The 12,892-nt window shown below is 41.6% G+C and overlaps 1 protein-coding gene across 1 annotated transcript in view; it reads right to left on the bottom strand.

Annotated features, from left to right (window-relative positions):
• Nucleotides 1–1,110: 1,110 nt before the first annotated feature.
• LOC128229675 (BMP and activin membrane-bound inhibitor homolog) overlaps nucleotides 1,111–12,892 on the bottom strand; it is a 34,509-nt gene continuing 22,727 nt past the window's right edge. Inside the window, exons 2-3 of the mRNA XM_052941460.1 lie at nucleotides 4,921–5,166; nucleotides 1,111–4,054 (exon numbers count right to left, since the gene is read on the bottom strand). Coding sequence (XP_052797420.1) covers nucleotides 3,702–4,054; nucleotides 4,921–5,166 — 599 coding nt within the window. The 3' untranslated portion in view covers nucleotides 1,111–3,701. The remainder of the gene's footprint in view (nucleotides 4,055–4,920; nucleotides 5,167–12,892) is intronic.

Here is a 12,892-nt window from a genome sequence, read left to right as displayed (position 1 = left end):
TGTAGTTGTCTTGTTCAAGAATGCTTGTAGTTGTCTTGTACACGTATGCTTGTAGTTGTCTTATCCAAGTATGCTTGTAGTTGTCTTGTCCACGTATGCTTGTAGTTGTCTTGTCCACGTATGCTTGTAGTTGTCTTATCCAAGTATGCTTGTAGTTGTCTTGTCCAAGTATGCTTGTAGTTGTCTTATCCAAGTATGCTTGTAGTTTTCTTATCCAAGTATGCTTATAGTTGTCTTATCCACGATGCTTGTAGTTTCTTATCCAAGTATGCTTGTAGTTTGTCTTATCCAAGTATGCTTGTAGTTGTCTTATCCAAGTATGCTTGTAGTTGTCTTATCCAAGTATGCTTGTAGTTGTCTTGTCCACGTATGCTTGTAGTTGTCTTATCCAAGTATGCTTGTAGTTGTCTTGTCCACGTATGCTTGTAGTTGTCTTGTCCACGTATGCTTGTAGTTGTCTTATCCACGTATGCTTGTAGTTGTCTTATCCAAGTATGCTTGTAGTTGTCTTATCCAAGTATGCTTGTAGTTGTCTTATCCACGTATGCTTGTAGTTGTCTTATCCAAGTATGCTTGTAGTTGTCTTATCCACGTATGCTTGTAGTTGTCTTATCCAAGTATGCTTGTAGTTGTCTTATCCAAGTATGCTTGTAGTTGTCTTATCCAAGTATGCTTGTAGTTGTCTTATCCAAGTATGCTTGTAGTTGTCTTGTCCACGTATGCTTGTAGTTGTCTTATCCACGTATGCTTGTAGTTGTCTTGTCCACGTATGCTTGTAGTTGTCTTGTCCACGAATGCTTGTAGTTGTCTTGTCCACGTATGCTTGTAGTTGTCTTGTCCACGTATGCTTGTAGTTGTCTTATCCAAGTATGCTTGTAGTTGTCTTGTACACGTACGCTTGTAGTTGTCTTGTCCACGTATGCTTGTAGTTGTCTTGTCCACGAATGCTTGTAGTTGTCTTGTCCACGAATGCTTCTGGTTGTCTTGTCCACGAATGCTTCTAGTTGTCTTGTCCACGAATGCTTCTAGTTGTCTTGTTATAGTAAGCTTGTTGTTCTCGTAATGTTCACGTGCAAAGATGATATAACACGAATAACAAGAACACGGGTATATTTTCATATATTTTATAGTGGCACATACCATATAACCATACCAAGTACCACATACAAATCATTCTAATACTTTGTCGGTCATCCATCAAGACAAAACATACGACAACATGACACACTGTGACAAAACTGAAGTCACTGAGCATAACACATTACTGTTCATTAACATATGATAAAACAATGCAAAAAGGGTCGAAAATGATTAGATATACTAAATGGTTCATTGGTTGTTAAATTAAATTGTAAAATAACTAAACTGAGTACATAACTGAAATAATTTTCGTAAAAAATATGTTGAAATGATTTGATCAACGAATTATGGTTGCATATAACTGCCGTAAATGCCGTTAACGTACGTGATTTGTTTGATGTCAACCAGTTAATTTCCGCAACAATTATCCAGCTATCTAGTTAACATTCGCGAAACTGTTTTCGTAAGATTAATGTCAAAAGACTAGCAGGTTAACTAGTTATGGTATGCGAATTCCACTTAATAACTAACATAAAAATGGTTAACTAGATAAGATTCGTGTTACCAGTTACTAAGTGAAATTCGAAAATCATAAGTAGATAACCAGTTGGATAATTATCGCGAAAATAAAGTCAAAACAATTCGACAGGTTATAATACGACAGTAACATGCCACCATAAAAATAGCAAGCTTTTCTCTTTATCTTTCTTAAAATCATGAATATGTTTACAACAAATTACTTTAAAGGGGCTGTACTCCTTATGATGAAATAGCGGAAAAAAAGAAAATTGACGAAAACTGACATACCCGTGGTATCGATGTGTACAATGCATTGAAACTTACTAACTTAAGTACCAAATAGTTAACAATGAATTTATCATATTTTTCGTATTTTTCCAAAAGATTACTAGGTATGTCTACCTAGTAGAATTCATTCCTTATGGGTGATTGGCTAGTCGATGTTATCACGTGATATTACCAAGTTAGGCATATAGCTGAAACATTCAGGTTTTATTTCAGATAATACCATCGGCACTACGAGTTGTCTGCAAAATCTACGTGAGTCCATAACAGTAGATGAATGTAACGAGCACAAAAACAAAGGGCTTATGGACAATGCGTTAAATATGTTCATAAGAAATCATGGTTTATATACAACAGAATAATAGAATATTTCCCTGAGCAGGAAACCGCCTAAACACCGCGTGATCCCATAGTACATGTCACAGCGACGTTTGCCATCAAAAAATCTCATTATATAAATTAGAAAAGTCGTATATTTGATAACGTGGTCTTAATTAAATCAATAATTGTTTCCATTGTACAATATTAAACTTTAGAAACGTGTTTCAAGACTTGTCACTTGGTTCTTTCTATATGACTTAGTGCGGGATATGTCCTCGAGAACTGCCAAGCCTTCCAAGCCGTTACGTGGTTGCTTTGTAAAATATGTTGTCAGTTTAATAGACGTATCCAGTGGCTTACAAATGAAAGTATCGACACCAGTAAAACCCAAAATATGGCTACAGCTGTGAATTTATAGCTACAGCTGTAACTAAAATATCAACGACTGCAGTGAATAAACAGCTGTAGCTATAGTTTGGCGCGGAAGGTTTATCTGCAACTGTATTCTACACGTGTATCTTTACTTTGGAATACAACAACATGTATACATTACAGCTATATCAATGCCATTATAGTAATGTAACTGTTGAGCCACTTCGACGCCCATGGTTTTACGCGTCATTGTTCTTGGGTTACACATTTGTAATAACACGCGAATGCGGTCTTTTTGGTATACTAATCTAATAATTATTTACAATTATTGTCCATAATAAGTCACAGCAAATGTTTAAAACAGTGTTCTCTTAATGCTTTACATATAGTCTGCATTCATTACAACCACCACCAACATCAAAAGCCTTTCCTATCGACACAAATACTTCGAAATCTGAAAATTGCAACTGACTTATTTGTCTTTGCTGTATTCATTTTGTATTAAAAGACAACTCCCCTTTGTCCGGTTCTATCTGCAATCGATCCATATGCCGAATCGTCCGAGTAAAAGTCATATCATCGCGATATACAAAGAGAACCCTTCACCAACATACGGTATGCGCAGTCTACCTTAGTGCGCACAGTACAAAGGGAACTGCAGCAGACGGTATGCGCAGTTTACCTTAGTGCGCACTGTACAATGGGAACTGCAGCAGACGGTATGCGCAGTCTATCTTAGTGCGCGCTGTTCAAGGGAACTGCAGCAGACGGTATGCGCAGTCTACTTAGTGCGCACTGTACAAGGGGAACTGCAGCAGACGGTATGCGCAGTCTACCTTAGTGCGCACTTTACAAGGGGAACTGCAGCAGACGGTATGCGCAGTCTACCTTAGTGCGCACTGTACAAGGGGAACTGCAGCAGACGGTATGCGCAGTCTACCTTAGTGCGCACTGTACAAGGCGCAGTCTACCGTAGTTTGCACAGTAAAAGGGAAGTTGCAGCCCACACAATTGTATCAGCTCCAGCCGAAACAGCTTTCCAACTTACCAACTGATGTCGTATACACGTTGAACAAGACATTAGCGACGAATGAAAGTTTCACTTATTCAGGAATAACTTTGTTTCACTTCCCTGAGAACCGTTCACTGTCCGTACACCTATTCGGGGTTTCGCAACTTTGAGTCATTTTCGCCTCGTTCTGCTTATTTGCGAGTGTTGCCATGTGTTCCTGGTATCTATAGGCGTCATATTGAGCATACATATCGTTACGCCGCCGTAACAAGTACATGGCGAATATTATGAGACCTAACAACACGCACACACCCGCTATAGGCACGGCGATGTATATAGGGTTGAGTTTGGAATCAGAAGTGTTCTGACAAGGCTGGCGTTCCTTCTCTTCCTCGTCCTCGTACTCGTATCTGACGTAAGGATTGACGTCATCGTCGTTGGAGTGATTGAGATCGGGTGCCACAGCTAGAACAAATAAGAAGTTTTTTCTTTACGTGATAGAAAAGTTCCGCCGCCAAACGTTTGAGCAAAAGTGTAAAATGCTACTTGAATAGATTGTATAAATATCATATCGCCTCGGGTGACATTTTGCTCTCGGGTTGACAATATCAATGTCACACATGCTGCCATATGATATTTATTTTATTATACCGAACAAAATTAAGTACATAAAAAAGTTTTAAAATGTTTTTGATTCATTTAATTAAACAAATTTAACAAGGTAAACAATATAACATAATAATTATATCTGGAACAAAATTCCACCGTTAATTTCCTGTCATCTGATATTTTTGTGTACACTTTGAATAATGACGTCACTACTGTATGTGTATAATATAAGGAAGGCAATCACTTCATGATTTAGCTAAAATATTCAAGCAGTTATTAAAGTTTTACATTTTAAATAACTTTGTCAGATATAAGCCCTACCAATATGTTACCGTATTTTGGCAGCAACAAATTTTGGAAGTGATTTCTAAACTCGGGCACATTTTGGAAGTCATTACAAAAACTCGTAACACTACGAATTTTGGTATTTCAATATCAATCCTGGGTTGATATGGACACACTGACCGAAAATCATGGCAAGGGTTGGAAGTCATAAAACAACTACATCATAGACAACAACAACCAAACAAAAACAACCAAAACAACACCAACAAAAACAACGACAACCATCATCATCATTATCAGCAGCAGCAGCAAAATACGGCGTTTTGTAGCTTGACAACCGTTGGGTGTTTATTTTTTTTTTATATCCATCAGTGTCATTTAAACTTTCTCAAATCCGTCCGTGTAATAAAGAATTATCGGCAATTATATGTACTTACATGGCTGTTCAGTGGGCACCACCCTCCGGTTACAGAATTCTTCCTTACAGCAGTACAGTAAGGGGAAGTCAAGGTGAGCCAGTTTCGTCGACTTCCGGTTGTCACACAGTATGGGCGTCTTATCGTCGATGCAGCCACGTGTTACCACGGAACTGAGGTTCTCCACATAACACTGCGTATCCGCCTCGCAGAACTTCCGCCTCTCCGCGTAACAGTCCAGCGTACTACACGCGCACCTGATCTTCCCTGGAAGTATATTAGAAAGACTTGTTATCAAATAGCGCTATGGTCTTGTATGTCACGGACTGTATATATATAACTCAATATTGCATAAAGAATTGTTCATTGTCCAACCTCTCGGGTTTAATCATGAAAATCTGGCTTAAGTCATTGTTTGTTTCGAACCATTTTGTTCACAACATTTGTCAAACACGTAATCAAAATCAAATTGTCGAAACATACTAGAAAAATGTGGTATGTATGGCAAACCGAGCACTTTTCGGTGTGAAGGGTGGGTAGGCTGGAGTTGTAAGTATATAACATATACGCCATTGTGTGTCGGTAGAGGTGAAGGAAGCTGTAAGTATACAACATATGCGCCATTGTGTGTCGGTAGAGGTGGAGGAGTGTAAGTATACAACATATGCGCCATTGTGTGTCGGTAGAGGTGAAGGAAGCTGTAAGTATACAACATATGCGCCATTGTATGTCGGTAGGGCTGGAGGTAGTTGTAAGTATACAACATATGCGCCATTGTGTGTCGGTAGAGGTGAAGGTAGTTGTAAGTATACAACATATGCGCCATTGTATGTCGGTAGAGGTGAAGGAGTGTAAGTATACAACATATGCGCCATTGTGTGTCGGTAGAGGGAAGGAAGCTGTAAGTATACAACATATGCGCCATTGTATGTCGGTAGAGGTGAAGGAAGCTGTAAGTATACAACATATGCGCCATTGTGTGTCGGTAGAGGTGAAGGAAGCTGTAAGTATACAACATATGCGCCATTGTGTGTCGGTAGAGGTGAAGGAAGCTGTAAGTATACAACATATGCGCCATTGTATGTCGGTAGAGGGGGAAGCTGTAAGTATACAACATATGCGCCATTGTGTCGTAGAGGTGAAGGAAGCTGTAAGTATACAACATATGCGCCATTGTATGTCGGTAGAGGTGAAGGAAGCTGTAAGTATACAACATATGCGCCATTGTGTGTCGGTAGAGGTGAAGGAAGCTGTAAGTATACAACATATGCGCCATTGTATGTCGTAGGGGTGGGGTAGTGTAAGTATACAACATATGCGCCATTGTGTGTCGGTAGAGGTGAAGGAGCTGTAAGTATACAACATATGCGCCATTGTGTGTCGGTAGAGGTGAAGGTAAGCTGTAAGTATACAACATATGCGCCATTGTGTGTCGGTAGAGGTGAAGGAAGCTGTAAGTATACAACATATGCGCCATTGTGTGTCGGTAGGGCTGAAGGTAGCTGTAAGTATACAACATATGCGCCATTGTATGTCGGTAGGGCAGAAGGTAGTTGTAAGTATACAACATATACGTCATTGTATGTCGGTAGGGCTGGGGGTAGTTGTAAGTATACAACATATACGTCATTGTATGTCGGTAGGGCTGGAGGTAGTTGTAAGTATACAACATATGCGCCATTGTATGTCGGTAGGGCTGGAGGTAGTTGTAAGTACACAACATATATGCCATTGTATGTCGGTAGGGCTGGAGTTGTAAGTATACAACATATACGCCATTGTATGTTGGTAGGGTTGGAGGTAGTTGTAAGTATACAACATATACGCCATTGTATGTCGGTAGGGGTGGAGGTAGTTGTAAGTATACAACATATGCGCCATTGTATGTCGGTAGGGCTGGAGGTAGTTGTAAGTATACAACATATGCGCCATTGTATGTCGGTAGGGCTGAAGGTAGTTGTAAGTATACAACATATACGCCATTGTATGTATGTCGGTAGGGCTGGAGGCAGTTGTAAGTATACAACATATACGCCATTGTATGTATGTCGGTAGGGCTGGAGGTAGTTGTAAGTATACAACATATGCGCCATTGTATGTCGGTAGGGCTGGCGGTAGTTGTAAGTATACAACATATACGCCATTGTATGTCGGTAGGGGTGGAGGTAGTTGTAAGTATACAACATATGCGCCATTGTATGTCGGTAGGGCTGGAGGTAGTTGTAAGTATACAACATATACGCCATTGTATGTCGGTAGGGCTGGAGGTAGTTGTAAGTATACAACATATGAGCCATTGTATGTCGGTAGGGGTGGAGGTAGTTGTAAGTATACAACATATGCGCCATTGTATGTCGGTAGGACTGGAGGTAGTTGTAAGTATACAACATATGCGCCATTGTATGTCGGTAGGGCTGGGGGTAGTTGTAAGTATACAACATATGCGCCATTGTATGTCGGTAGGGCTGGGGGTAGTTGTAAGTATACAACATATGCGCCATTGTATGTCGGTAGGGGTGGAGGTAGTTGTAAGTATACAACATATGCGCCATTGTATGTCGGTAGGGCTGGAGGTAGTTGTAAGTATACAACATATACGCCATTGTATGTCGGTAGGGGTGGAGGTAGTTGTAAGTATACAACATATACGCCATTGTATGTCGGTAGGGCTGGAGTTGTAAGTATACAACATATACGCCATTGAATGTCGTTAGGGCTGGGGGTAGTTGTAAGTATACAACATATGCGCCATTGTGTGTCGGTAGGGCTGGAGGTAGTTGTAAGTATACAACATATGCGCCATTGTATGTATGTAGGGGTGGAGGTAGTTGTAAGTATACAACATATGCGCCATTGTATGTCGGTAGGGCTGGAGGTAGTTGTAAGTATACAACATATGCGCCATTGTGTGTCGGTAGGGCTGGAGTTGTAAGTATACAACATATACGCCATTGTATGTCGGTAGGGCTGGAGGTAGTTGTGAGTATACAACATATACGCCATTGTATGTCGGTAGGGCTGGAGGTAGTTGTAAGTATACAACATATACGCCATTGTATGTCGGTAGGGCTGGAGGTAGTTGTAAGTATACAACATATACGCATTTGTATGTCGGTAGGGCTGGAGGTAGTTGTAAGTATACAACATATGCGCCATTGTGTGTCGGTAGGGCTGGAGGTAGTTGTAGGTATACAACATATACGCCATTGTATGTCGGTAGGGCTGGAGGTAGTTGTAAGTATACAACATATACGCCATTGTATGTCGGTAGGGGTGGAGGTAGTTGTAAGTATACAACATTTACGGCATTGTATGTATGTCGGTAGGGCTGGTGGTAGTTGTAAGTATACAACATATACGACATTGTATGTCGGTAGGGCTGGAGTTAGTTGTAAGTATACAACATATACGCCATTGTATGTCGGTAGGGCTGGAGGTAGTTGTAAGTATACAACATATACGCCATTGTATGTCAGTAGGGCTGGAGGTAGTTGTACGTATACAACATATGCGCCATTGTATGTCGGTAGGGCTGGGGGTAGTTGTAAGTATACAATATATACGCCATTGTATGTCGGTAGGGCTGGAGGTAGTTGTAAGTATACAACATATACGCCATTGTATGTCGGTAGGGCTGGAGGTAGTTGTAAGTATACAACATATGCGCCATTGTATGTCGGTAGGGCTGGAGGTAGTTGTAAGTATACAACATATACGCCATTGTATGTCGGTAGGGGTGGAGGTAGTTGTTCGTATACAACATATGCGCCATTGTATGTCGGTAGGGCTGGGGGTATTTGTAAGTATACAACATATACGCCATTGTATGTCGGTAGGGCTGGAGGTAGTTGTAAGTATACAACATATACGCCATTGTATGTTGGTAGGGGTGTTGGTAGTTGTAAGTATACAACATATGCGCGATTGTATGTCGGTAGGGCTGGAGGTAGTTGTAAGTATACAACATATACGCCATTGTATGTCGGTAGGGCTGGAGGTAGTTGTAAGTATACAACATATACGCCATTTTATGTCGGTAGGGGTGGAGGTAGTTGTAAGTATACAACATATACGACATTGTATGTATGTCGGTAGGGCTGGAGGTAGTTGTAAGTATACAACATATGCGCCATTATGTGTCGGTAGGGCTGGAGGAATTAGTAAGTATACAACATATGCGCCATTGTATGTCGGTAGGGCTGGAGGTAGTTGTAAGTATACAACATATACGCCATTGTATGTCGGTAGGGCTGGAGTTGTAAGTATACAACATATGCGCCATTGTATGTCAGTAGGGCTGGAGGTAGTTGTAAGTATACAACATATACGCCATTGTATGTCGGTAGGGCTGGGGGTAGTTGTAAGTATACAACATATGCGCGATTGTATGTCGGTAGGGCTGGAGGTAGTTGTAAGTATACAACATATGCGCCATTGTATGTATGTCGGTAGGGCTGGAGGTAGTTGTAAGTATTCAACATATACGCCATCGTATGTCGGTAGGGCTGGGGGTAGTTGTAAGTATACAACATATACGTCATTGTATGTCGGTAGGGCTGGGGGTAGTTGTAAGTATACAACATATACGTCATTGTGTGTCGGTAGGGCTGGAGGTAGTTGTAAGTATTCAACATATACGCCATCGTATTTCGGTAGGGCTGGGGGTAGTTGTAAGTATTCAACATATACGCCATCGTATTTCGGTATGGCTGGGGGTAGTTGTAAGTATACAACATATACGTCATTGTATGTCGGTAGGGCTGGGGGTAGTTGTAAGTATACAACATATACGTCATTGTGTGTCGGTAGGGCTGGAGGTAGTTGTAGGTATACAACATATACGCCATTGTATGTCGGTAGTGCTGGAGGTAGTTGTAAGTATACAACATATACGCCATTGTATGTCAGTAGGGCTGGAGGTAGTTGTGAGTATACAACATATACGCCATTGTATGTCGGTAGGGGTGGAGGTAGTTGTAAGTGTACAACATATGCGCCATTGTATGTCGGTAGGGCTGGAGGTAGTTGTGAGTATACAACATATACGCCATTGTATGTCGGTAGGGCTGGAGGTAGTTGTAAGTGTACAACATATACGCCATTGTATGTCAGTAGGGCTGGGGGTAGTTGTGAGTATACAACATATACGCCATTGTATGTCAGTAGGGCTGGAGGTAGTTGTAAGTATACAACATATACGCCATTGTATGTCGGTAGGGCTGGAGGTAGTTGTAAGTGTACAACATATACGCCATTGTATGTCAGTAGGGCTGGGGGTAGTTGTGAGTATACAACATATACGCCATTGTATGTCAGTAGGGCTGGAGGTAGTTGTAAGTATACAACATATACGCCATTGTATGTCGGTAGGGCTGGAGGTAGTTGTAAGTATACAACATATACGCCATTGTATGTCGGTAGGGGTGGAGGTAGTTGTAAGTGTACAACATATGCGCCATTGTATGTCGGTAGGGGTGGAGGTAGTTTTAAGTATACAACATATGCGTGATTGTATGTCGGTAGGGGTGGAGGTAGTTGTAAGTATACAACATATGCGCAATTGTATGTCGGTAGGGGTGGAGGTAGTTGTAAGTATACAACATAAACGCCATTGTGTGTCGGTAGGGGTGGAGGTAGTTGTAAGTATACAACATATGCGCCATTGTGTGTCGGTAGGGCTGGAGGTAGTTGTAAGTATACAACATATACGCCATTGTGTGTCGGTAGGGCTGGAGGTAGTTGTAAGTATACAACATATACGCCATTGTATGTATGTCGGTAGGGCTGGAGGTAGTTGTAAGTATTCAACATATACGCCATCGTATGTCGGTAGGGCTGGAGGTAGTTGTAAGTATACAACATACGCGTGATTGTATGTCGGTAGGCCTGGAGGTAGTTGTAGGTATACAACATATGCGCCATTGTGTTTCGGTAGGGCTGGGGGTAGTTGTAAGTATACAACATATGCGCCATTGTATGTCGGTAGGGCTGGAGGTAGTTGTAAGTATACAACATATGCGCCATTGTGTGTCAGTAGGGCTGGAGGTAGTTGTAAGTATACAACATATACGCCATTGTATGTCGGTCTGGCTGGGGGTAGTTGTAAGTATACAACATATACGCCATTGTATGTCGGTCTGGCTGGGGGTAGTTGTAAGTATACAACATATACGCCATTGTATGTCGGTCTGGCTGGGGGTAGTTGTAAGTATACAACATATACGCCATTGTATGTCGGTAGGGCTGGGGGTAGTTGTAAGTATACAACATATACGCATTTGTATGTCGGTAGGGCTGGAGGTAGTTGTAAGTATACAACATATGCGCCATTGTATGTCAGTAGGGCTGGAGGTAGTTGTAAGTATACAACATATACGCATTTGTATGTCAGTAGGGCTGGAGGTAGTTGTAAGTATACAACATATACGCCATTGTATGTCGGTAGGGCTGGAGGTAGTTGTAAGTATACAACATATACGTATTTGTATGTCGGTAGGGCTGGAGGTAGTTGTAAGTATACAACATATGCGCCATTGTATGTCAGTAGGGCTGGAGGTAGTTGTACGTATACAACATATACGCCATTGTATGTCGGTAGGGCTGGGGGTAGTTGTAAGTATACAACATATGCGCCATTGTATGTCGGTAGGGCTGGAGGTAGTTGTAAGTATACAACATATGCGCCATTGTATGTCGGTAGGGCTGGGGGTAGTTGTAAGTACACAACATATATGCCATTGTATGTCGGTCTGGCTGGAGGTAGTTGTAAGTATACAACATATGCGCCATTGTATGTCGGTAGGGCTGGAGGTAGTTGTAAGTATACAACATATACGCCATTGTGTGTATGTCGGTAGGGCTGGGGGTAGTTGTAAGTATACAACATATGCGCCATTGTGTGTATGTCGGTAGGGCTGGGGGTAGTTGTAAGTATACAACATATACGCCATTGTATGTCGGTAGGGCTGGAGGTAGTTGTAAGTATACAACATATGCGCCATTATATGTCGGTAGGGCTGGAGGTAGTTGTAAGTACACAACATATATGCCATTGTATGTCGGTCTGGCTGGAGGTAGTTGTAAGTATACAACATATGCGCCATTGTATGTCGGTAGGGCTGGGGGTAGTTGTAAGTATACAACATATGCGCCATTGTGTGTATGTCGGTAGGGCTGGGGGTAGTTGTAAGTATACAACATATACGTCATTGTATGTCAGTAGGGCTGGATGTAGTTGTAAGTATACAACATATGCGCCATTGTGTGTCGGTAGGGCTGAAGGTAGTTGTAAGTATACACCATATACGTCATTGTATGTCAGTAGGGCTGGATGTAGTTGTAAGTATACAACATATGCGCCATTGTGTGTCGGTAGGGGTGGGGGTAGTTGTAAGTATACAACATATACGCCATTGTGTGTCGGTAGGGCTGGAGGTAGTTGTAAGTTTACAACATATGCGTGATTGTATGTCGGTAGGGGTGGGGGTAGTTGTAAGTATACAACATATACGCCATTGTATGTCGGTAGGGCTGGAGGTAGTTGTAAGTATACAACATATACGCCATTGTGTGTCGGTAGGGCTGGGGGTAGTTGTAAGTATACAACATATACGTCATTGTGTGTCGGTAGGGCTGGGGGTAGTTGTAAGTATACAACATATACGCCATTGTGTGTCGGTAGGGCTGGGGGTAGTTGTAAGTATACAACATATACGTCATTGTGTGTCGGTAGGGCTGGGGGTAGTTGTAAGTATACAACATATACGCCATTGTATGTCGGTAGGGCTGGGGGTAGTTGTAAGTATACAACATATACGTCATTGTGTGTCGGTAGGGCTGGGGGTAGTTGTAAGTATACAACATATACGTCATTGTATGTCGGTAGGGCTGGGGGTAGTTGTAAGTATACAACATATACGCCATTGTGTGTCGGTAGGGCTGGAGGTAGTTGTAAGTATACAACATATACGCCATTGTGTGTCGGTAGGGCTGG

The sequence above is a fragment of the Mya arenaria genome, chromosome 1, assembly GCF_026914265.1.
Source record: "Mya arenaria isolate MELC-2E11 chromosome 1, ASM2691426v1".
Taxonomy (NCBI): Eukaryota; Metazoa; Mollusca; class Bivalvia; order Myida; family Myidae; genus Mya; species Mya arenaria.
The sequence above is the reverse complement of the archived record's forward strand: the minus strand, read 5'-3'. Positions and strand labels throughout refer to the sequence as shown.